This window comes from Atheta coriaria, unplaced genomic scaffold (assembly GCF_025399875.1).
Source record: "Atheta coriaria isolate IRGN ID8LTWV9N9 unplaced genomic scaffold, Caltech_Dcor_3.1 hic_scaffold_2_pilon, whole genome shotgun sequence".
Lineage (NCBI taxonomy): Eukaryota > Metazoa > Arthropoda > Insecta > Coleoptera > Staphylinidae > Dalotia > Dalotia coriaria.
Window position 1 is genome coordinate 4,836,924 of NW_027045444.1, and position 24,578 is coordinate 4,861,501.

At 34.6% G+C, this 24,578-nt stretch overlaps 2 protein-coding genes and 3 long non-coding RNA genes across 6 annotated transcripts; 2 read left to right on the forward strand and 3 right to left on the reverse strand.

Annotated features, from left to right (window-relative positions):
* Nucleotides 1-65: 65 nt before the first annotated feature.
* Nucleotides 66-2,786, reverse strand: LOC135803265 (uncharacterized). Of its 2 annotated transcripts, none has more exons than XR_010550777.1 (4): nucleotides 798-2,786; nucleotides 593-735; nucleotides 327-439; nucleotides 66-230 (listed from the first exon to the last, which is right to left on the reverse strand). It is a non-coding gene; the product is annotated as an uncharacterized lncRNA (long non-coding RNA). The 2 variants fall into 2 exon arrangements; XR_010550776.1 differs by having other exon boundaries at nucleotides 322-439.
* Nucleotides 2,787-2,796: 10 nt separating this feature from the next.
* LOC135803264 (uncharacterized) lies at nucleotides 2,797-4,595 on the reverse strand. Its single transcript, XR_010550775.1, has 7 exons — nucleotides 4,557-4,595; nucleotides 3,870-4,431; nucleotides 3,697-3,773; nucleotides 3,506-3,614; nucleotides 3,317-3,421; nucleotides 3,144-3,226; nucleotides 2,797-3,052 (listed from the first exon to the last, which is right to left on the reverse strand). It is a non-coding gene; the product is annotated as an uncharacterized lncRNA (long non-coding RNA).
* Nucleotides 4,596-5,647: 1,052 nt separating this feature from the next.
* On the forward strand, nucleotides 5,648-7,620 carry LOC135800720 (uncharacterized). The gene is made up of 5 exons (XR_010550216.1): nucleotides 5,648-5,770; nucleotides 5,830-6,318; nucleotides 6,541-6,655; nucleotides 6,715-6,988; nucleotides 7,047-7,620. It is a non-coding gene; the product is annotated as an uncharacterized lncRNA (long non-coding RNA).
* A 9,474-nt stretch (nucleotides 7,621-17,094) lies between these two features.
* On the reverse strand, nucleotides 17,095-22,721 carry LOC135798146 (SID1 transmembrane family member 1-like). The gene is made up of 8 exons (XM_065310895.1): nucleotides 22,582-22,721; nucleotides 20,270-20,666; nucleotides 19,705-20,202; nucleotides 19,257-19,340; nucleotides 18,671-19,201; nucleotides 18,085-18,508; nucleotides 17,676-18,019; nucleotides 17,095-17,614 (listed from the first exon to the last, which is right to left on the reverse strand). The coding sequence occupies exons 2-8, from the start codon at nucleotides 20,486-20,488 to the stop codon at nucleotides 17,327-17,329; spliced, it is 2,388 nt and encodes a 795-aa protein (XP_065166967.1). The 5' UTR covers nucleotides 20,489-20,666; nucleotides 22,582-22,721; the 3' UTR covers nucleotides 17,095-17,326.
* BORCS5 (BLOC-1 related complex subunit 5) lies at nucleotides 22,627-24,235 on the forward strand. Its single transcript, XM_065310950.1, has 2 exons — nucleotides 22,627-22,888; nucleotides 23,594-24,235. Exons 1-2 carry the CDS (start codon nucleotides 22,627-22,629, stop codon nucleotides 24,166-24,168), a joined length of 837 nt encoding a protein of 278 aa, XP_065167022.1. The 3' UTR covers nucleotides 24,169-24,235.
* The last annotated feature ends 343 nt before the right edge of the window (nucleotides 24,236-24,578 follow it).

A 24,578-nucleotide genomic window follows, 5' to 3' on the forward strand; every position in this document is an offset into this window, starting at 1 on the left:
CTATAACTACAACTATTACTACTTGCTACTACTACGACTACGTGCTTTCTATTACTACACTACACTACGAACTGTTCACAAACATATGAAACACAAACCCAAAACGACACAAAACACAAAACATAAAGATCTCTTACTTCAATATTTGTCAATCGCTTTCTTTTTACTTGAGTGTGACATCTTCCAAATCTTCTTCATTTCACGATGTTTCTTCATAAAATTTCGGAAAACTAAAACAAATACGAAGCCAATTAAACAAATCACAACAATAAATGTTTCTGTCGACTCCGCCTCATCAATAAGTGTAAAATAAGTGTGTACTTAACGCCCGAGTTCCCTAAGAGGTTCCAGATGGGTACATCTGCCATCACCTCCAAGAGTAGTGTGCCCATTTCTAGTTGAAACCTCGACGTTGGGAAAAAATTATGTAGTCCAGCTTCTATATATAACAAAATTAAGAAAATTAATTAATATTATTAAATAATATTAGTACTTTGTAAACATTTTCAATTGAAATTTACTTTCTAAAACGAAAATAAATAATTATATAAGTGTTTTATTTTGAGTTGATTTTGATGATAATAATACTCACCACAGCATTTTGGCGGTTGTGCAAACCCTTAAGGGCAGCAGCCCATTCCTTGATGGGTGTACACATCGGACCCTGACCCTCAAAAGCTTTTTCTCGCTGGAAAACTGGATACATCACATCATCGGCCTCTCCTTCTTCTTCAGCTAGAGTTAACATTAGTAACATTAAAAATTGTTTAAGAAAAAGAAAATGATTGATATAATACTCTATAATACTGGGTGTACACATCGGACTCTGACCCTCAAGAGTTTTTCCGGTCGGAAAGATGGCTGCATTTGATGCATACCCCTCAGGACTGACCTCGACGTGGATGGATGGACCATCTTCTTCTTCTTCTTCTTCTTCTTCTGTTAACATGGAAAATATTAGAATAAGTATTATTCTGACATGGTAATGTCTTATTTTAGTAGAACGCCTCATCTCTCCATGGCCTCAGGATGGAAGGATCTTCTTGTTTCGCATTCAAAAGCGAGTTAAAAAATGCTATTGATCTGTAAAGGAATTATTAAGTATATTTCATTTCACTCCCGCACTATATTGGAACACTCGCGTACTATTAATAATACGCTTCTCACTACACTGCCCTGCACATAAAGATCAGCATTTGATTCCAATTCCAATTTTTCTTGTAATATTTTTCTTGAAGTTTGAATGTCATTTCGTTGGCAAACTTTATTCTCGCAATTTTAATTTTTTATTTTCTCGTTTTTTGATATTTCCGGCTTTATCTTTGTCTTGTGAATTCACAAAAACGCTCTTATCTTCGTACATCCTGGGAAAAAATCATCAATATTGGTTTCTTCATGTCTTATTGTAAATGCTTCAATTTAAAGTTGGCTGCCTTGCAAATTTCAGTCTCATCTTTAAATATTATTGTTTTCATGTTGTTAATTTTGTTCTGTTGGTCACAATTATTAGTTTCTTCTGTTCTTCATTTAATTCTTTTTCTTGATGTGTAATGTGTGTAATGTGTGTGTAGGTGTGTTTTTGTGTTAAGAATGTACAGGTAGGAAGTGCCGAAGCCCATCAATAAGAACCCCGTCAATAATCATGAACAAGGAAAGAAGTGTAAGTGTGTATGTGTGTATGTATGTAAGTGTTGACTTGGAGCTGTCCGATTGATTGAAAAAAATTGAGAGTTCAGATGAAATCGAAGCAGAAGTTAAGCCAAATATTTATCTTTTAATGGTTGATGTTTCATTTTAATAGTTTTTATATGTTCTGCAGTTCTTGTTTCCAGTTTATGGCAGTAGTAGACATGTGATCTTCTTCCATGATGCCCCATGATGATCCATTAATCATTGACTGACATTTGTTGCAACAAAGCATTCAGCTTTAACCGATATTCTATAAACTGATTCAACAGTTTTCACTAAGACGCAACCGCTAGTGATAAATAATAATTAGTACACACATATAAAATTGCGCAAATTACCCCCCATAATTTAAAATACAAATAAATAAAAATTAAATCAAAATATCTTCATCATTTTTACTGCCAATTTTATACCAAGTTTGCAGAAGTAAGTTAACCAACGTTGTCATTTTCCTGTGAACACAAATCAATTGACAATTAAATTATGATGAGGATTATCCAATAATTAAATTCTTCAAATATAGTTCTTGTTAAGTTAATTTCCAGGACTTATATAAATTCCAAAGCCATTAAAAAATCTACAAAAATCAATTAAATAATCAAATAAAACAAAAAATATTTGGCTATCAAGCAATACAATCAAATAAGCATACCATCTCATCAAACTGTGATCATAATGATGAGAATTAGTACATAATACTCGTCTTCAGGGATATTCTTCATCTTCATCTTCTTTAAATTATTGTCTCAACATTGAAAAAAGATAGAAATGAATATTAGTATCGATTATATAAAATATATAAAATATATGCACAGATCAAAGAAATATTATTGGGTTATTACTTTCCATAAAATTCATAAGGACTTCCATTAACCTGTACAAACAAACAAGCAGAACGATTTTGTGATTAGTAAAATGCAAGAATAAAACATAAAACAACTCTAAAACACATCAACGATTGGATAGCATCCAGGACCCTGTAACATAAATTAAAATATTAGCTATCAATTCAAACAAAACGCCCTGAAAACATAGAAGAAATATTTAATTAGTTGCTGAAAGAAAAACATAAGTTATTAGTAAGGATTTTTTGGATTTTTGGAGTGACATGTGTGCGCCAGCCTTCTGATCATGGGCATCACCACTACCTACCTTAATCCGCTCCTCGAGATAACAGCTCACATCTCGCAGGAGGATGCGTTGAATTTAGAAGTCCAGCGTCGGGCGAGATTGACCCCTCTCTGGACTCAAGACCATCATATGGGAGTGCTCTGTCCTCTCATCATGGATTTGGATTGATCATTGATTTCCTTTGGATTGAATTGGTTTGCCTTCTGATTGATGAAGAACATGTGATGAAAACCTGAAATAAACAAAAATATTAATTATTTACATACCATAGAATTAAATTGAGATAATTAAAGATGATTTTAATTTAAAACTTAAATATTTACCTTTTGCTGTTGTGTCCTCCTTTAAATGATAGAAATGATTTATTGTTTCGTGATTAGCGTTTTTTTTTGTTGTTAATAAGTATCTAAAACAGATAAAAGAAAATAATTAATTTAAAATATTTAGTAGTTTTTTTATGATTTGATGAGTTATTATTAATTTATGTGATGCTTACCGATTGATTCCTGTGCACGCCGCTTGTTAAAATGAGTTACTTCTTCATGTGGATTGAGATCTTGCGTTGTTCAGAGCCGGGCGGATATTACTGTGCAGAAAGAATCTAAAAATTTCAAAGAAAATAATTAAATAAGGTCCTGTATTATTACATCAATAGCTGTTATTATTAAAAATTGTTTGTGCTTACCAATTGACTTCAATGCACACAGTTACTTCAAGTAAGTTCACTTGTAGGTATAAGTTTGCAGTGAAGATGTCTTCTTTTTAACTTATGACATTTTCTAAGTGATGGAAACCTGAAAGAAATGAGAATGTTAGGCATTTATATAATATAGCATTAGGTTAAAGATGATTTTAATTAAAAACTTAAATATTTACCATTGCTGTTGTGTCCTCCTTTAAATTATTGAAATGATTTATTGTTTCGTGATTGGTGGTTTTTTGTTGATAAGAATCTAAACAGATAAAAGAAAATTATTAATTTAAAGTATTTAATAGTTTTTTTATGATTTGATGAATTATTATTAATTTATTTGATTGTTTATACTTACAGATTAAGTTGATTGACCATCATTTATTCTGGTTACTTTTACTGGTACATATTTGATGTGAGATGATGTATTCTGCAGCAAACTGTGATTTTTATCAATCAGTAAGTTGATTCATTATATCTTCAACTTCTCGTAATTTCGGAATAATTCGGTGGGGCAATATTTTTCATTTTCTTAATCTTCATACATTTTTGGGTTTCTTCGTGTCTTATTATAAATGATGCAATTTGAAGTTGACTGCTTGCACATGTTTTCCACAGAAAATGAAATCTAATTCAATATTTGAGTATCATTCTTCATTTTATTCGTTTCTTATCATTGCTGCCCCAATGATGTGAAAAATGTGTTGGTGTAGTTGTGTTAAAAATGTGTAGGTGTGAAAAAGGACAGGTAAGCTCTGCTTAACAGGGCCGAAGCCGTAGCAAGCATAACAATACCCGGCCCCGTCAATGATCATGAACGGGGCACGGAAAAAGAAAGGAAAAAGGTAAAAGAGCAGAAGTGTAGTGTGAGTGTGTGTAGTGTATAGTGTATTGTAGATTGAAGAGATGAAGATGTGAACCTGAAATAAATAAAAATATTAGTTATTTGCATACCATAGAATTAGGTAAATAGAGATAATTACAGATGATTTTAATTTAAAATTATAATTAAATTTAATTATCTTAATATATTTCTAATGCTTACCGATTGATTCCAGTGTACACCGAATGTTAAAATGAGTTATTTGAAGTTAACTGGCAGAGCAGGAACAACAGCAGGATTAGCAAGTAAATCAAAGCCACACGAACAGGAGGAATGAATATGAGTTTATGACCATAAAAACTTCAAGACTGTTTAATTAGCTTTCATTTGATATGAAATTTGTTGTTTAATTTGGATGAAAATTAACAAAGTTATGGACAAAACAAACAAAAACAAAAAGGTATATATTTATTAGTGTAGTCTAGCTAGTAGTGTAGTCTAGAAATGTGTATACATTGGAATAAATCTTCTTGTGTTCCTTGACAATGTGTTATTGTTTATAATAAACATGATTTTACATGCTACAGGTTGTTATCTTTTGTGTGTGTGTGTTGAAGTTCAACTAGGCTGGTCAAGCAAACCAGTTGGTGTTCCTATTGGAGATGATAACAATGAAAGGAGAGAGAAATTTACAATTCTGACTGCTGCAACTTGTTGAACTAGATTAGGTACTACTGTAGATGTAGCATTTTGAATGATTTTCAATTAATTTTGTTTGTTTTTGCAGAAAATTAGGTATTGGTTAATTGGTTAGGTCAGGCTAGTGATGTTAAATATTCTTGGTGATAACTTTGGAATTAGAAGGAATTTTGGAATTCTGATTGCAGAAGATTAATCAGCAGGTCCGATCACATCTGTTGACATGTTTTATAAGAGAGTTGAGTGGATATTTTATGCTTAAACTGAGGTGGTGCATGAAGTTAATATGCAAAGCAGGAATCACAGCAAAAGTAGCAAGTGAATCAAAGCCTGCAAACAGGAGGAATGAATATATGAGTTTATGACAACACAATCTTCAAAACTATTTAATTAGCTTTCATTTGATATGAAATTTGTTTAATTTGAAAGAAAATTAACAAAGTTATGGGCAGAAGAAGAAACAAAAACAAAAAATTATTAAACTTGTCATTATCCACATCTATCAAGTGTAAATCTGTATAGATTGAAATAAATCTTCTTGTGTTCCTTGACAATGTGATATTGTTTATAATAAACATGATTTTACATGCTACAGGTTGTTATCTTTTGTGTGTGTGTGTTGGAAGTTCAACTAGGCTGGTCAAGCAAACCAGTTGGTGTTCCTATTGGAGATGATAACAATGAAAGGAGAGAGAAATTTACAATTCTGACTGCTGCAACTTGTTGAACTAGATTAGGTACTACTGTAGATGTAGCATTTTGAATGATTTTCAATTAATTTTGTTTGTTTTTGCAGAAAATTAGGTATTGGTTAATTGGTTAGGTCAGGCTAGTGATGTTAAATATTCTTGGTGATAACTTTGGAATTAGAAGGAATTTTGGAATTCTGATTGCAGAAGATTAATCAGCAGGTCCGATCACATCTGTTGACATGTTTTATAAGAGAGTTGAGTGGATATTTTATGCTTAAACTGAGGTGGTGCATGAAGTTAATATGCAAAGCAGGAATCACAGCAAAATTAGCAAGTAAATCAAAGCCTGCAAACAGGAGGAATGAATATATGAGTTTATGACAACACAATCTTCAAAACTATTTAATTAGCTTTCATTTGATATGAAATTTGTTTAATTTGAAAGAAAATTAACAAAGTTATGGGCAGAAGAAGAAACAAAAACAAAAAATTATTAAACTTGTCATTATCCACATCTATCAACTATACATTTCAATGGAAGCATGGTCGTACTAGGATTGAATAGGATGTCTTACAAGAACAAAAATGTTAAGGTAAATTAATTTTCTTTTATTTGACATGCAATTTGTTTAATTTGGATGAAAATTAACAAAGTTATGAACAAAAGAAAGAATAAAAACAAAAAAATTATATATTTATGTGTGTAAATCTGTATACATTGAAGTAAATCTTCTTGTGTTCCTTGACAATGTGATATTGTTTATAATAAACATGATTTTACATGCTACAGGTTGTTATCTTTTGCTTGTGTGTAGGAAGTCCAACTGAACTAGTCAAGCAAACCAGTTGGTGTTCCTATTGGAGATGATAACAATGAAAGGAGAGAGAAATTTACAATTCTGACTGCTGCATCTTGTTAGACTAGATTAGGTACTACTGTAGATGTAGCATTTTGAATGATTTTCAATTAATTTTGTTTGTTTTTGCAGAAAATTAGGTATTGGTTAATTGGTTAGGTCAGGCTAGTGATGTTACATATTCTTGATGATAACTTTGGATTGAGAAGGAATTTTGAAATTCTGATTGCAGAAGATTAATCAGCAGGTCCGATTACAGCTACAGAGATGTTTTATAGGAGAGATGAGTGGATATTCCAACTGAACTAGTCAAGCAAACCAGTTGGTGTTCCTATTGAAGGTGATAACAATGAAAGGAGAGAGAAATTTACAATTCTGACTCCTGCAACTTGTTAGACTAGACTAGGTACTTCTGTATATGTAGTATTTTGGGTGATTTTTAACTAATTTTATTTCTTTTGCAGAAAATTTGGTGGTATTGGTTAATTGGTTAGGCCAGGTTAATAATATTACATATACTACATTACATATTTGGTGATAACTTTGGAATTAGAAGAAATATTTGAATTCTGATTGCAAAAAGTGAATCAGCAGGTCCGATTACAGCTATAGACATGTTTTATAAGATAGATGATTGGATATTTTTGCTTAAACTGAGATGATGCATGAAGTTAATTTGCAAAGTAGGAATCACAGCAGAATTAGCAAGGGAATCAAAGCCTGCGAACAGGAGGAATGAATATATGAGTTTATGACAACACAATCTTCAAAACTATTTAATTAGCTGTCATTTGATATGAAATTTGTTTAATTTGGATGATAATTAACAAAGTAATGGACAAAACAAGAAACAGAATCAGATAAAGCAAAAATTTGTCAACACCTCTCATCAAATAAACATTTAAATGAAAGCCATTCACCAGAAGCATTAAACAAAAGGGTTTAGAGGAGCAAAATCTTAAAGCCAAGTTATTTTTCTTTCATTAGATATAACATTTGTTCAGATTGGATCAAAATTAAACAAAGTATAAGCAAAAAGTGTGAATTCATCACTGTATACCTGGAAAAAGTGTTATGCTTAGATAAATATCATAATACACCTTATAAAACCATATAAAAGGTGATCATAGAGACCATTTTAGTCTGTTTGTACTGTAAATAGTGAGTTAGCTAGGTATAAAAGGACGGATTCCTTTATTATCTATAATCCAGCTTGTTCAAGTGTCTTCATTGGTTGAATGCAAGCACAAAGCCATTGTACTGCTACACAACTACATAACTAAGTACATATAAACAAGGGTAGTAGAAGGCGGGCCACAAGTTGTAACTCACCCTAATATTAGACCCCTATGGTCATAAAAAGAGGGTGAGCGGCTGAAACAGGTATAAACTGACTTAGAACTTAGATTTACACCTTATATTACCTGGTAAACTGAAATTGATAGAAATCATCAAGAAAGAAATAGGGAAACACAGAAAATTAATGAATACTTTGCATTTATTCAGTTAAACAAGAAAACATTCTTGCTACAATGTATACAATTAGTATAAATTTATTACTTTCTTTGGTGAATACGTAATCCATGTTGTATATTTATAAAAAATAACTGTTTATGAAGATGCCCTCTGGGCGAAACATGTCAAACTCAAAAATAAAAATTGTAAATCCAAAATCACGTATAATGTTTAATAAATAAATATTTTTTATAAATTAGTATAAATTCAATCCAAACACAACATACAAACAACTTAAACGATTACTAAGCAAAACAGTAAGTTTTGTTCATAAAAAACAAACCAATTCAGTTGAAATATACGAAAAAAACAATGAAAGTAAGCGTCTATCAATCAATTCAATAAAAATATTAAAAGGTTTGTAACCTTTTGCAAGATATTCTGTAAGAAAGGTGAAAAAAATCACTAAAATCAATAGAATATCAATGTTTTTCCTTTTTTTGTGGCATTTGCACCATTATTACATACAATTAAGAACTACTTAGCATTTATTCAGTTAAACAAGAAAACATTCTTACTACAATGTATAAAATTAGTATAAATTTAACCCAAACACAACATCCAAGCAAATATTTAAGTTTTGTTTATAAAAAACAAACAGTTCAGTTAAAATATACAAAAAAGCAATGAAAGTCAGCGTCTATCAATCATTTCAATACAAAGAGTTACAATTCTTTTCATATTTTTAAGATATTCTGTAAGAAAAGTGAAAAAAAATCACAAAAATCAATAGAATTTCAATGTTTTTCCATTTCTTGTGACACTTTACATTTATTCAGGTGAACAAGAAAATATTCATGCTACAATGTCTAAAGTAGTATAAATTCAATCCAAACACAACATACAAACTACTAAATCGATATTCAAGCAAATATTAAACTTTTGTATACAAAATTACAGACGAGACTTGATTGGGAGCTAGCGAAGCGAGCGGTCAATCAACCGAGTCTTTAACAACGTTTAGCCCCGAGATGCTTACGCAATTTTTCTTTTAGAGGAGCAAAATCTTAAAGCCAAGTTATTTTTCTTTCATTTGATATGAATTTGTTCAGATTGGATCAAAATTAAACAAATTATAAGTGCTACGCCGCGCGCCGGCCCATGTGACGCATCGGTTCATATCGTGCCGCTCCGATACCAGCAGCAGCAGCGCTTACTTTAACGTGTTTGAGTGACGTCATTACGCATTTCATACTGCCCAGCTGCTCTGTAAGAAATACGCAGGTATTGCACCGGCTTGGCCGTCCGTATTTAAAGTACCACGTTTTGAGTCTATATGCCGTGTTAATCTACGGACTATTCTCTATAATCTATAAGATGGGATAGTTAAAACGGAAATTTGAGAGATGAAATTTTGATTCTGAAAAATTGCTAAGGCAGGTGCTTGATACTTTTTCGACGATTAAAAAATTCATATCTCTTAAACTAAAGAGATAGCTACTAACGAATTGTTGATTGCGAAAGATTGAAAATTCTATACTGTGATAAAAATATAAATTAATTATATTCACAGTAAAGTCGAAAAACGCGACTAAAAGTGCTAAAGTGACATTTGGTAATTTTTGCCCATTTTATTCTAATCGCGAATATCTCGTAAACTAAAAGAGATAATTAAGATCTGATCGCAGCGTCTTAATCTACGGACTAATCTCTACCAGATAGATAGTTAAAAGGGAAATCTGAGAGATGAAATTTTCTAACGCAAGAAAAATTAGTTATAAAAAGCTTGATACTTTTTTTCGACGATTTTCAAAATTCATATCTCTTCAACTTGGTAGCCGCTTCGTTCAGTTACGTATTACTCGATCCGTATGCCGCCAGCATGCCAGCAGGTGCACGTCTCCACTCGACCACCGAGTGTTTTTATCATTAATATTTGATTCTTCTATTTATGTTTCTACTTTATTCAACTTTTTAAAAACAACAACACAACGCAAACAACAGCTATATATTGTACGCTCGACGCGCCAAGATTTATCCTGCAAACGTAAGGGGAAACCAGAAGAAATATGAAAGTATATAATATTACATTATGTTTTATTAGCAACAATAAAAACTACATATATTGATTTAAAATCAAAAATTAGAGGCAGCTCTTAAATCACCTGGAAGTAAAACTTGCCTTGTAATAAGTGCATCTCCAACATTTCTCTGCGACGGAAACGGTAGACTCCTTGGCACTAGTGCTCCTAAACTTCTTCAACAGGCATCAACATTGTTTATTTATTCTAATTAAAACACACAACACAGGGTGCAAGCAAACGTTAAAACACAAACAACTACAATACAATACAAAACATTCACATATAAAAATGAATTCGACGTGGACAGTACAACAAACACGTATGTACATATTAATACATAAGACAATACAGCAAAGTCATATACACAATAAAAGGAGTTCTCAAGTTCTACATACAGAATTACATAACACAAACAGCAATCAATGAAATGTGCTCAAGAGGATAAAACGCACAAACACATATCTAGGATTACGCGCACTGTTGTTGAAGCTTCTCCAACAGACACCGCGTTGAAAATTCTAGGCCGCTCAATAACAATACATGCACGATTAGGTGGATTAAAATAAAGAAAGTCTCCACTTTACCGTTCTATCTCAGCTTCCACGTAGATATCGCAATAAACGACGTTGCATGACGTTGCAGGTTCATGCTATCCGTATCTCGCGAGCGTGCAGTGTAAACAAGTTGAGAACACGCTTCCATCTTGCAATACGCACAAGGAATGCAAGGAAAATTAACGTTATTGTATATTCGATACCCGATTATCTACTAATAAAACACTAAACAAGAGAGTAACAACTAAATCCAGTCGATGGACAATCGAAATGAACGCGATTAATACGCACGACCCAACCAACGACCGGCACAAAACTGCGCTGATCACACCGCGCCGCGCAATCAGCGGCGGCACGCGACCACACGCGATAATACTGCGCGCACGCCGCAATCCAACGCGCTCTATTTGTAACAAACAAGGTCGCATGCAGGACAGGCAACTTTGGATATGCGCCTAGAAAACTTGTGCAATGCAATTTCGCGTGCAAAATATTATAGGAATAGTCACATATGCAAGGTCGCATGCAAACCCGAAAAAATCCAAACCTTTCACGAGAAAAGGGTGAAAAAATCCACCATTTTATGCAAATTCTAGAGGGTTGCAGGTCGAATTCGTGCAACAATCAAATACCATCCGATGGAGAATTTAATTCTGCATCTCTAGACGCAACGCTGAAGATATTGAGACGCAAAGATGGCGCGCAAACCAGAAAAAATACAAACATTTCACGAGAAAAGGGTGAAAAAGTCACTCTTTTATGCAAATTTTCGCGGGTTGCGGGTCGAATTCCTGAAACAAACAAATACCAACCGATGGAGAATTTAATTCCGCATCTTTAGACGCCGCGCCGAAGTAATTGAGATGCCAAGATCGCGCGCGAACCAGAAAAAATACAAACATTTCACGAGAAAAGGGTAAAAAAGTCACTCTTTTATGCAAATTTTTGCGGGTTCAAACCTATTGAGATACCGCGTTCGCGTGTTATATCAAAAAACCACAATTCCAAGCGCAACGAGTACTACTGCGTATACACACAACTTTCAATATAACTCGCGTTACGGAATTTTCTCGCAATAACCGTTACAGGGGAGATACAGGAATAAATTCTGCATCTGGGGAAATTATTTCTGAAAACCTGATATTTTGATACCGCGTTCGCGGTGTTACATCAAAAACCACAATTCAAGCGCAACGAGTACTAATGCGTATACACACAACTTTCAATATAACTCGCGTTACGGAATTTTTTCGCAATAACCGTTGATACAGGGAGATACAGGAATAAATTCTGCATCTGGGGAAATTATTTCAAACCTATTTTGATACCGCGTTCGCGTGTTACATCAAAAAAACCACAATTCCAAGCGCAACGAGTACTAATGCGTATACACACAACTTTCAATATAACTCGCGTTACGGAATTTTTTCGCAATAACCGTTGATACAGGGAGATACAGGAATAAATTCCGCATCTGGGGAAATTATTTCAAACCAATTTTGATACCGCGTTCGCGTGTTACATCAAAAAAACCACAATTCAAGCGCAACGGCGAGTACTAATGCGTATACACAACTTTCAATATAACTCGCGTTACAAATTTTTTCGCAATAACCGTTGATACAGAGGGAGATGCAGGAATAAATTCTGCATCTGGAAAGTGGCTAAACCTATTTTGATACCGCGTTCGCGTGTTACATCAAAAACCACAATTCCAAGCGCAACGAGTACTAATGCGTATACACACAACTTTCAATATAACTCGCGTTAAGGAATTTTTTCGCAATAACCGTTGATACAGGGAGATACAGGAATAAATTCTGCATCTGGGGAAATTATTTCAAACCTATTTTGATACCGCACGTTCGTGTTACATCAAAAACCACAATTCCAAAGCGCAACGGTGCTAATGCGTATACGCACAGCTTTCCAGTATAACTCGCGTTACGGAATTTACTCTCCATAATAGCCGTTGTTACAGGAGATACAGGGAATAGAGATTCTGCATCTGGGAGGTATTTCAAACCTATTTTGATACCGCGTTCGCAGTGTTACATCAAAAAACCACAATTCAAGCGCAGCGGTACTAAATGCGTATACACAACTTTCAATATAGCTCGCGTTACAGAATTTTTCGCAATAACCGTTGATACAGGGGAGATACAGGAATAAATTCCGCATCTGGGGAAATTATTTCAAACCAATTTTGATAGCGCGTTCGCGTGTTACATCAAAAAAACCACAATTCCAAGCGCAACGAGTACTAATGCGTATACACACAACTTTCAATATAACTCGCGTTACGGAATTTTTTCGCAATAACCGTTGATACAGGGAGATACAGGAATAAGTGCGTCTGGGAAATTATTTCAAACCTATTTTGATACCGCGTTCGTGTTACATCAAAAACCACAATTCAAGCGCAACGGGGGTACTTGTGCGTATACACACAACTTTCAATATAATGAAAACTCGCGTTAAGGAATTTTTCGCAATAACCGTTGATACAGGGAGATACAGGGTAAATTCTGCATCTGGAAAGTATTTCAAACCTATTTTGATACCGCGTTCGCGTGTTACATCAAAAAAACCACAATTCCAAGCGCAACGAATTGCTAATGCGTATACACACAACTTTCAATATAACTCGCGTACGGAAATTTTTTCGCAATAACCGTTGATACAGGGAGATACGGAATAAATTCTGCATCTGGGGAAATGGCCTAAACCTATTTTGATACCGCGTTCGCGTGTTACATCAAAAAACCACAATTCAAAGCGCAGCGGTACTAGTAGCGTATACACACAACTTTCAATATAACTCGCGTTACGGAATTTTTTCGCAATAACCGTTGATACAGGAGATACGAGATAGAAAATTCTGCATCACAAATTATTTCAAACCTGTTTGATACCGCGTTCGCGTGTTACATCAAAAACCACAATTCAAGCGCAACGAGTACTAATGCGTATACACACAACTTTCAATGCCAGCTCGCGTTGCAGATTTCTGCTCACCAATAATAACCGTTGATGCACGGAGATACGGGGAATAATTCTGCATCTGCGGAAATTATTTCAAACCTATTTTTGATACCGCGTTCGCGTGTTATCAAAAACCACAATTCAAAGCGCAACGAAGTACTAATGCGTATACACTAACTTTCAATATAACTCGCGTTACGGAGATTTTCTCGCAATAACCGTTGATGCGGAGATACAGGAATAAATTCTGCGTCCGGGAAGTTATTTCAAACCAGTTTGATACCGCGTTCGCGTGTTATATCAAAAACCACAATTCAAGCGCAACGGAAGTACTTCAATGCGTATACACGCAACTTTCAATATAACTCGCGTTACGGAATTTTCTCGCAATAATAATTTGATACAGGGAGATACAGGAATAAATTCTGCATCTGGAAATCATTTCAAACCTATTTTGATACCGCGTTCGCGTGTTATATCAAAACCACAATTTCAAGCGCAACGAGTACTAGTGCGTATACACAACTTTCAATATAACTCGCGTTGCGGAATTTTCTCGCAATAATAATTGATACAGGGAGATAAGGAATAAATTCTGCATCTGGAAATCATTTCAAACCTATTTTTGATGCCGAGTTCGCGTGTTATATCAAAAACCACAATTCAAACGCAGCAATTACTAATGCGTATACACACAACTTTCCAATATAATAACTCGCGTTACGGGAATTTTCTCTCGCAATAATAATTGATACGGGGATACGGAATGATTCTTGCATCTGGAAATCATTTCAAACCTATTTTTGATACCAGTTCGCCGTGTTATATCAAAAAACCACAATTCCAAAGCGCAACAGTACTAAATACGTATACACACAACTTTCAATATAACTCGCGTTACGGATTTTCTCGCAATAATAATTGATACAGGGAGATGCAGGAATAAATTCTGCATCTGGGGAATCATTTCAAACCAATTTTGATACACCGCGTTCGCGTGTTATATCAAAAACCACAATTCAAACGCAACGAGTACTAATGCGTATACACACAACTTTCAATAACTCGCGTTGCAGATTTTCTCATAATAATAATTGATACAGGGAGATACGGGAATAAATTCTGCATCTGGGGAAATCATTTCAAACCAATTTTGATACCGCGTTCGCGTGTTATATCAAAACAACCACAATTCCAAGCGCAACGAGTACTAATGCGTATACACACAACTTTCAATATAACTCGCGTTACGGAATTTTCTCGCAATAATAATTGATACAGGGAGATACAGGAATAAATTCTGCATCTGGGGAAGTCATTTCAAACCTATTTTGATACCGAGTTCGCGTGTTATATCAAAAAAACCACAATTCCAAGCGCAACGAGTACTAATGCGTATACACACAACTTTCAATATAACTCGCGTTACGGAATTTTCTCGCAATAATAGTGATGCAAGGGAGATACAGGAATAAATTCTGCATCTGGGGAAATCATTTCAAACCAATTTTGATACCGCGTTCGCGTGTTATATCAAAAAAACCACAATTCCAAGCGCAACGAGTACTAATGCGTATACACACAACTTTCAATATAACTCGCGTTACGGAATTTACTCCGCAATAATAATTGATACAGGGAGATACAGGAATAGAAATTCTGCATCTGGGGAAATCATTTCAAACCCTATTTTGATACCGAGTTCGCGTGTTATATCAAAAACCCGCAATTCCAAAGCGCAACGAGTACTAATGCGTATACTGGCTTTCAATATAACTCGCGTTTACGGAATTTTCTCGCAATAACCACGTTGATACCTGCGGATACAGGAATAAATTCTGCATCTGGGGAAATCATTTCAAACCTATTTTGATACCGCGTTCGCGTGTTATATCAAAAAAACCACAATTCCAAGCGCAACGAGTACTAATGCGTATGCACACAACTTTCAATATAACTAGCGTTACGGAATTTTCTCGCAATAACCGTTGATACAGGGAGATACAGGAATAAATTCTGCATCTGGGAAATCATTTCAAACCTATTTTTGATTCCGCGTTCGCGTGTTATATCAAAACCACAATTCAAGCGCAACGAAGTACCCAATGCGTATGCACACAACTTTCAGCGCATAACTCGCGTTACGGAATTTTCTCGCAATAATAATTGATACGGGGAATGCAGGAATAAATTCGCATCTGGGGAAATCATTTCAAACCTATTTTGATACCGCGTTCGCGTGTTATATCAAAAAAACCACAATTCCAAGCGCAACGAGTACTAGTATGCACACAACTTTCAATATAACTCGCGTTACGGAATTTTCTCGCAATAACCGTTGATACAGGGAGATACAGGAATAAATTCTGCATCTGGGGAAATTATTTCAAACCTATTGTGATACCGCGTTCGCGTGTTATATCAAAAAAACTACAATTCCTAGCGCAACAAGTACTAATCCGTATACACACAACTTTCAATTTATCTCGCGTTACGTGATAAGTAGAAAACTTGTTTATAAACAGCAACTGTAAATTTAACCGAAAAATATAATTGAATTATAAACTTACCAGGGTACAGCTTATCGGACAGCCGAGTACAACGAGTGCTGTAACTAAACGAAAACATAAATTAAAACAACAATATTTCATACAATTGAATTATTACTAATTAACAATCAACACAAAATAAACAATCTGTTAAAAGATTTCGTTAATTTCGTTAAAGATACTTACACCAAGTCTGATGGATCTTTCTTAATGATGAGAATCAACATGGGGGCGATATATATCCGATTAATTTAGCAACCGACACCAAGCACAACGCCGAGTGAAGAATGTTATCAAATCCACTAACCGGCATTTCCGAACATTAAACAAATTACTATAGTCGCAAAGTACAATTAAATAGTCGATTGATCTTCGGGTGTAACACAAATTTAGAAAATTGAAGTCAGAATAAACACGATAAAAGTCTATCAAAACACGACTGGATTAACCAACGATCGGCACGAAACTGGCTGCACTTCACCGATAGTGCATGCTGAAACTGCATAAACAACGACGCGACAGTATATGATAAGAAAGCAAGAGGTGCGCAAAGCCGGCGCGACTACAGCACGCGACCTTGTACGCGAATTGCAATAGGCAAGATACAAGCGATCAAAACCAAACTAGACTTACGCTGCATGCAGCAAGTAGATGCGGCGCGAGGAGACAGCGCGCGGGACACCTGCGTTAAAACCGTTGTTTACACCGAATCGCAGATAACAGCATTGTATACAAAACTATTCTCGTGGCCACGTTTATCGATAAATATAAAAATAAACCGTATAACTCGATTTTATGATTTTTAGTGCATCCAAGTGCCATCTATGAATGCTACAAATAGTAGTACCGCAATTTAAACAAATAATAAATAAAAATTCAGCACAATCTGCAATCATCAACTTCATTTTGTTCCTGCTTCATCCTCTTTATAATCGGTCTCGGCATAATATCCGGACCAAACTAATACAATTAAAGTCACAGTTATATTATACGCACCTTCATATTGCGCGCAATTCTATCACATTTACATATTATACAATTATGACGCATTAAGCATAAAAAAATCATCTCTTAAAACAAAAACATACCTCTTAGATTTTCTCGTAACAATAAAAACTTAAAAAACGCGAATCTTAGTCCTATGCACATGCGACAAATCATCATCAAGCAGTAGAATCACCATAAACATGAAAAACATCCCAACGGCACTCAGGAAGTGCCAAATGTCATGATAATCATAAAACCGCATCAGCTTGCATTCCTGATTAAACTGTCGGCTACCCGCCGGCGTCTGTGACCACGATATACTCTTGTTTAGAAAGCAATACATCGCCGTTGTCGCACATGTCAACGAAATGACGAGAAAACAAAGAGCCAGCGTATTCACACGCTCTTTATGTATCACCTAACAAAAGACAACAATAATAATAAAAACACATCGATATATAAACAAAATAAAAATTTACCTTCATAGCGACATAAAAGATGAAGTACATGATTGTGTTAATCATGAAAATAGCCAAGAGATGCATGGCGAAGTCCTTCTGATGATATAAAAGTCCATAAATAGCCAGGGCCCAATTACAAACATTACCAATTGTCAATAGGAAAAAACTACTTGTATATTTTGGTCGTAAAGTATCCCAAGGTGTCCGGCAGATATTCGCCCAGCTATGATAATAATTCTTGATCCCAACTTTCCAGCAGCCAAAGTAATAAATCTGCGCAGTCAAATACAAACCAACAAAAATGTGGACCACAGTGAAAGCAATCCAGAAATAATAACTAGACGCAAGAATTCCCCACATTCCTATAATATAAATATAAAAACACAAATCAATCAAAAATAATAACAAATTAAATAATTTGCTTTACCTAAAAATATAGCAACAGCTAACACTCCAAAAGTACTATACGCAGTCGCATTTATATCCGGATGTCGCGTCTGATAAATCTTCACCATTCCCAACACGGCGATCACATACATAAAACTCGAATCGAACTGGAAATTGGAATGATTCGGGCAGATGTGATAACTGCCACTGAGGACACCCTCCATTGTCAAGGCGACACCAATCGCGTAAAACATGCCGTAATGTTGCGGGATACCAAAATGCGCGTCGAAGTCATTATCTTTGTGCCAACACTCTCTGCGGTACACACACCATAGAAAGAGGAGACCAAACATTACATAGCCGATATTCGAGAATAAATGGTTGAAATCACTGAGGAAGCCCAGTGGATGTGCGCAGAGGAAGTTATAGTAACACAAATCTTGATTACCAGTGTCATTTAATACCTGAAAAATTAATTTTAAGTAAAAAAATATTAAATATTGTTTGCTTTTGTATAAATTGCTTAAATAATATTTTATTTTGATTGGATTACAAAAGTTTTATGAAATAAACTTGTAACCCAAGCAAGAATAAATAAAATATTATTTAAATTTGAAATTTCTTACCTTTTGATAAGTAATAACCAGTTGTGCAACTGGTAATCCATAAAATAATGCGACAGTTAAAATATGCCACAAATACGAATAAGATTTCTTCTTCAAGATGCGAAAATCTTTGCGTGCTAAATCACTCAGGAACACCTCATCCTTCGCGAGAATCTCCGCTTTATCTAAGATCGTCTCCGCTATTGTATCGTAATCAGTTTCGCACGAAATGTTATCGAGCATATCATGTTCCGACACCGGTGTTGTCGGTGTATACACAGCCGAATCGCCCATGTATTCCATCGTTCGCGGTATGTATGCTTTACTCGAGCAGACGAAGAACGACACGCCGAAGACCATGTAGAAGAGGACAATGCAAGCGCACGTCGCCATGATGGCATTGACATAATCAACGTAGGAAATACTCGGTTTGATTATGTATTTGACTATTTTTGTGCGATTGAGTGCGTCGATCATGTCGTCGCCCTCGCATTCGACATCGTCGCCTTGCGGGACGAAAACGACGAAAAATCCATAGGGAAATTTCGATTTCTGCATGATTTTTAACATGAATAATAAGAAGAAGTAAATTAAATTGTTTACGCACGCTTATTGTGATTCCTCCTTTACGATTCATCGTTTCCCATAATCCTTCGAACTTCACATCGACATTCAAGTCAAAAACCGGACACTAAGAAACAAATTTTGCAGTATTAGTCTATATAAATTGAATTTTAATTATTTCCTGTTTTTAAAATATCGTGTTGTGTTATTTATTGTATTATTTGTGACTGTTTAAGCATAATAATTGATGTTTTACTTCAAAAAACGTGAAAATTTAATGATTTCATTATTAATTCGATGTTTACAAATAAAATTCAAAGTCAATTGCGTTAATTATTAAGAATTCTGATGTTTTTGTGCGATTATTCCCTTTAAAACGTGGATTTAAGCTCAAAAATCGATGTTTTACAGTTGAAAAAGCCAATTAGATAGACAGAACAAGTCACAAATAATAAATAATTATTTCACAACTTAAATATTTTAATACTTACGCTAGCATTTTGTATGCTAACAGTCATACAAACATTATCTTCACTTGTGACCACAAGCACAACCGTCTGCGTATTATCAGTTTGCGTGGCATTATCCGGAAAATCATAATAAAAGTATTTCGGTTCGGAAGGCGTGACAGCAACCGTATATTCTTGATTAGGTGCGATTGTAAACTCATCCTCCGGCTCGACCGTAACCTCAACCGTAACATCATCAATACTAGACGTCGCAACTGAAACAATCGGTGGATCTTCTAGCATCAAACGCTTCACACTGTAACCATTCTGGAGGTGATCCGTGGCGTTGTTCCATGGATCATAGCATAATGTGCGTGATATGCGCGGAAATGTTGTGCCGCCATTAGAGTCATCCACATGAATCGGTAATTCCCAAGACAACACAGCTTTCTGTTGTCTTACAACTACTATAATAGGGTTTTTCAGGGTTGCATCCTGCGTGAATACGGTCACACGTAATGGGACTTCTGTTAAACGCTCCTGCAAGTTTTTATTTATTGATTTTATTTTGTTTAAATCATGAAATATTAAAAATAAATAAATTTACCTTGTCAGGTTCGTATTGGATGATATATTCTGTGTTTTTATTCACTTTTAGACGCATCACTTCGCCGACTGTGCCATTTATAACTTTTGCGTTTAGCACTTGTAGATTTAAATTTTCATGTCGGGTTAAGTTTGTGTTTGCGTTGATTGGTATTTCATAAGATGATGCAAATAATATTGATAAGGACACAACAAGCGCACGTAATAGTGAGGCCCGCATTGTTAACGACAATCGAATCACAACACTATTGTTGCGCTGAATTGTTGCTATTGTTGACTCACTTGTGTTAAACTTGTTTATCTCGATTGACTGACTTCGGCGAATATGAAACACGTAGAAGTGCGGTTGTAATGATCAAGCTGGGTTTATTTAGTTGGAAAGTGCATCGGTGCGACATCTAGAAATGCGTCAAAGAAATATTTGATAATACAGAGTGCTCGGAAAATTGTTGCGTGCATATGTTGCAGTGAGAGATTTTGTATGAGGTAGTGAGAGGTCACGTTGTTAAATGGCGCTGTGCGTGTGTCACATGTACACGAAACTGCGTTTGCACCACACTGTCTAAACCAGTAGCAGTTTATGTCAAAAATTCATAAACTGAAACCTAGAGGACGCGAAGGATGAATTAATTTTGAATAACTAAATAAACCGTTGTTAACTTTTACAACTTTAGAGCATATTTAAACAATTATTATTTAATTCCTAAATAAATAAATATTAGTAAATACTAATAATTATTTTCAAAAACTAAAATAAAAATAAATTAATGCTAAAATCAAACTCGAGCGCCATCTATGAACCAAAATTATAAGTAAATCACTAAAGTCCCTAGAAATGCAATATTTAAAAATAAAACATCTAATTTCTAAATATTTAAAGCTCAAAAACATTAAAAATACATCAAACAACATTTTTGAGTAACAAATATTGCTATTTATCATAATATTCCAAACATTATGTGCATAAATCTTCAAAAACTCCCGTTATTCCAACATAACTATAAAAACATAACTCCCTAGAAGTTACCAAGTCAAAAGCAACAAACGTTGATTATTTCCATCTCCATTAACTCTCGAAAACCCAACAAACAACATCGATAAATAACAAATTTACCTCTATTATCACAGCCACACACTTTATCTAACACCATAACTAGTGTTTAAAAGCAATGGTAAGCAACCACTAACCCAAATGAAGATATTCCCCGACTTTTATCAATGCTAACTTTCTAGGCTCACACAATTTTGCTGGTTCAACCCGGAGACAGCCCGAAAACACGCACGTACTGCGATTTTGAATCGGTGAATGCCTGCATGGAGGGCGTGTGCAAAATCTACGAGGATCACCTCAAACACCGCAATCCGAACACGCCACTAATCACCTATGACATCCTGCAGCTGTTTGAATTCATTGATGAACTCATGGATGTGAGCTGCCTGGTGTATCACAAAGCAACCAACACCTATGCTCCTTTTAACAAGGACTGGATTAAAGAGAAGGTGTATCTACTGCTTCGGAGAGAAGCCAATTTGCAGTTGAAATCATGTGTGGGTTAATTTAAGAGATTATTTATGCACTTTTAGTTGTATATTTGACTTTATGGTGGTTCTGCACTAGGGAAGAGGAAACTTTTTTTAAATAAAGAAATAGAAACTTATTTATGACTCAAACTGTGAGAAATTAATGATTTCTTAGTGAAAACATCTATGTAATGATATATCTGATGCAATTAGTGATTTAGAGACTCAAAAATGTAATTATCAACAATTATTACTTGATTACTTGTAAACCTAATGATTTAGAATTAAATTCTACAGATAATAGCAAAGATATTTTGTTATTAACAATAGTTTATAACAATTTATCAGTGATATTGCAAGGAATCTAGCATAAATAAGTCATGTCTATCTGAATATCATCTTATCATATGATAAAGTATTGTTTTGGCGGCTAATAAAGTGGAATTTAATGAAATAAATATATAAATAATGGTGGAATACATTTTATAACTAAATATGCCCTCTTAAAAGTTTGTAAAACAGGGAAAATCAAAAAAGAAACAAAATAAACAGAAAAACATAGAAAACTTGAATTTTCAACCACTAAACTATAAAAATCACCACAAAAGTAATAAATTAACTATAATAAACTCTACTCTTCACACCTGATAATAATTTACTTCAACTCTACCTATTTCTACCTAACTTTTCTATGATTCAACTAAAATAACTCTAAATTGAATTCAAAAATAACCTCATAACCTCAAACTTTAAGTTTATTACCACAAAATCAATAATACAAAAATCACTCACCGCTCTGCAGTTTCAGGTGTTTCCCAGTTCAAAATTGTTTAAACAATGGGTTCGGAACATTCCACACAAGGACAGCAAGGGCCCCAGGGAGTGCGACCCACCAGCTTCGATGATTCGGCAATTCCTCGTGGAATGCTCTCCAGAGATTTGCGCAGGCAGCACACAATTGCGAATCCAGGAGGCACCGTGGCGACGTTTACACATCCTGAAGAAATAGAAAGACCTGGGTCAACATCGCCGGGGCCTAGTGTTTGCAGTGATACGGACTTGCCGTATATAAGTTACACGGTTAATCGGCCAATAGGAGGTGAGAAAGTGGTAACCACTTTGAGAGAGGGTAGTAATTTGTTAATAACTCGAGAATGCAACATGGAATATTGAAAATTCTTTCTGGGGTTGATGCAGCATTATATTCTACGTATTATTTGTGAAAATTGTGGAGATTGGAATAGTTTATAAAAAGTTATTGAGAAAAAACACTCAAAAAGTTATGAAAACTATTTTCAAAGGCTGTAATTTGTTATTGGGTGAAAGATTAAACAATATTTTGTTATAAATAAACGTAGAATTTAGTTATAAATCAACTTATGAAAGAATGAGTGTTCTATCGTTGATAGTTTAGTTTTTATTAACAAATTACTGTTGTGTTTCACTATAGAAACACAAAAATGTATTTATCAACAATAATTACTTGATTACTCGAAACCCTAAAGAGTTACATTAAAAATTCTTTCTGATATCGATTCAGAATTAAATTCTACATGTAATAGCAAAGATATTTTGTTATTAACAATAGTTTATAACAATTTATCAGCAAAAAAACTATTAATTTTGATAAAAAATACAAAACCAACATTAATCATCTATAACTTTTTACCTCAACAAAATATAAACAATATTTTGTTATAAATAAACGTAGAATTTAATTCTCAATCATCTCCCGAAAGAATTATTAATTTATCTCTATTACTTTTAAAATTATAATCAAAAAACCAACATATTCTCTTTTTAGATTCACCAAAATTAACAAAAAACAAACTGAAATCTCAACAAGCAGCACGCAAGAACCAACCGATCAAAACAACCCCGAACACGAAAAAATCCGCGCATAACATCGTCGTAGTAAAACCAGCCTTAGTCGGCCCCAACGTCGACAAAGACCCCGACATCCTACGCCTGCAAAACATCCCAATGTTCCTACCGATAATGCGCGCAACACTAAACCTCCCCGCTGCAAGAGATCCCGAAGTTCTGGAGCGATTAGACCCGGTGCCTCTGCAGAAGTTATGCTCGCGTTATCAAGGACACATGCACACCTGCGCGAATCTCGTCGCCACCGAACAGAATGCGCTCACGCTGAAGGTGCGCGAAGTGGACGCCGATGTGAATAAAATGGTCGCGTGGGCTGTGGAGCGACAGAAACACTTTGCGAAGAATTATGATAAACTACGCCGCGTGAATGATTTATCACATCATTTGAATCGATGCCATTCGATGCTTAATCAGATATTGGAGAGTATGGAGACGTTGAATAACATGTTGGAGATTGATGAGAGGTTGGAGCCGTTTGTGTGGACTACAGGCTGATAATTAAGGAATCATTTTATATTTTATGGCTGTTAATTTAAAGAATAATAAAAAAAATTTCGATTAATTTGTGAATAACTCGTAAACTAAAATAGTTATTGTAATTATTCTTTTATTGTTGTGTTCTGTGTTAAATTGTTTATTAGTTTAGTGAAAATGAAATCAAAAGGTTTATTTGGTGAAGAGTTATACGCAATTAAAGTAAAATTAAATTATTTTAAGTAAAAGTGCATCCTAGCGCCACCTATGAACGAATTAGAGAGGTACACTGACCATTGCTTTTTAAGTTTTTGAAATATCTTGTAGAGGGCGCTTTATCCGTATAGTAGCGCCCACTTTACCACCAGGTGGTGGTAAAATACACTTTTAAACTAAAAATAAATAAAAATACAAAATCCCATAAAAATACG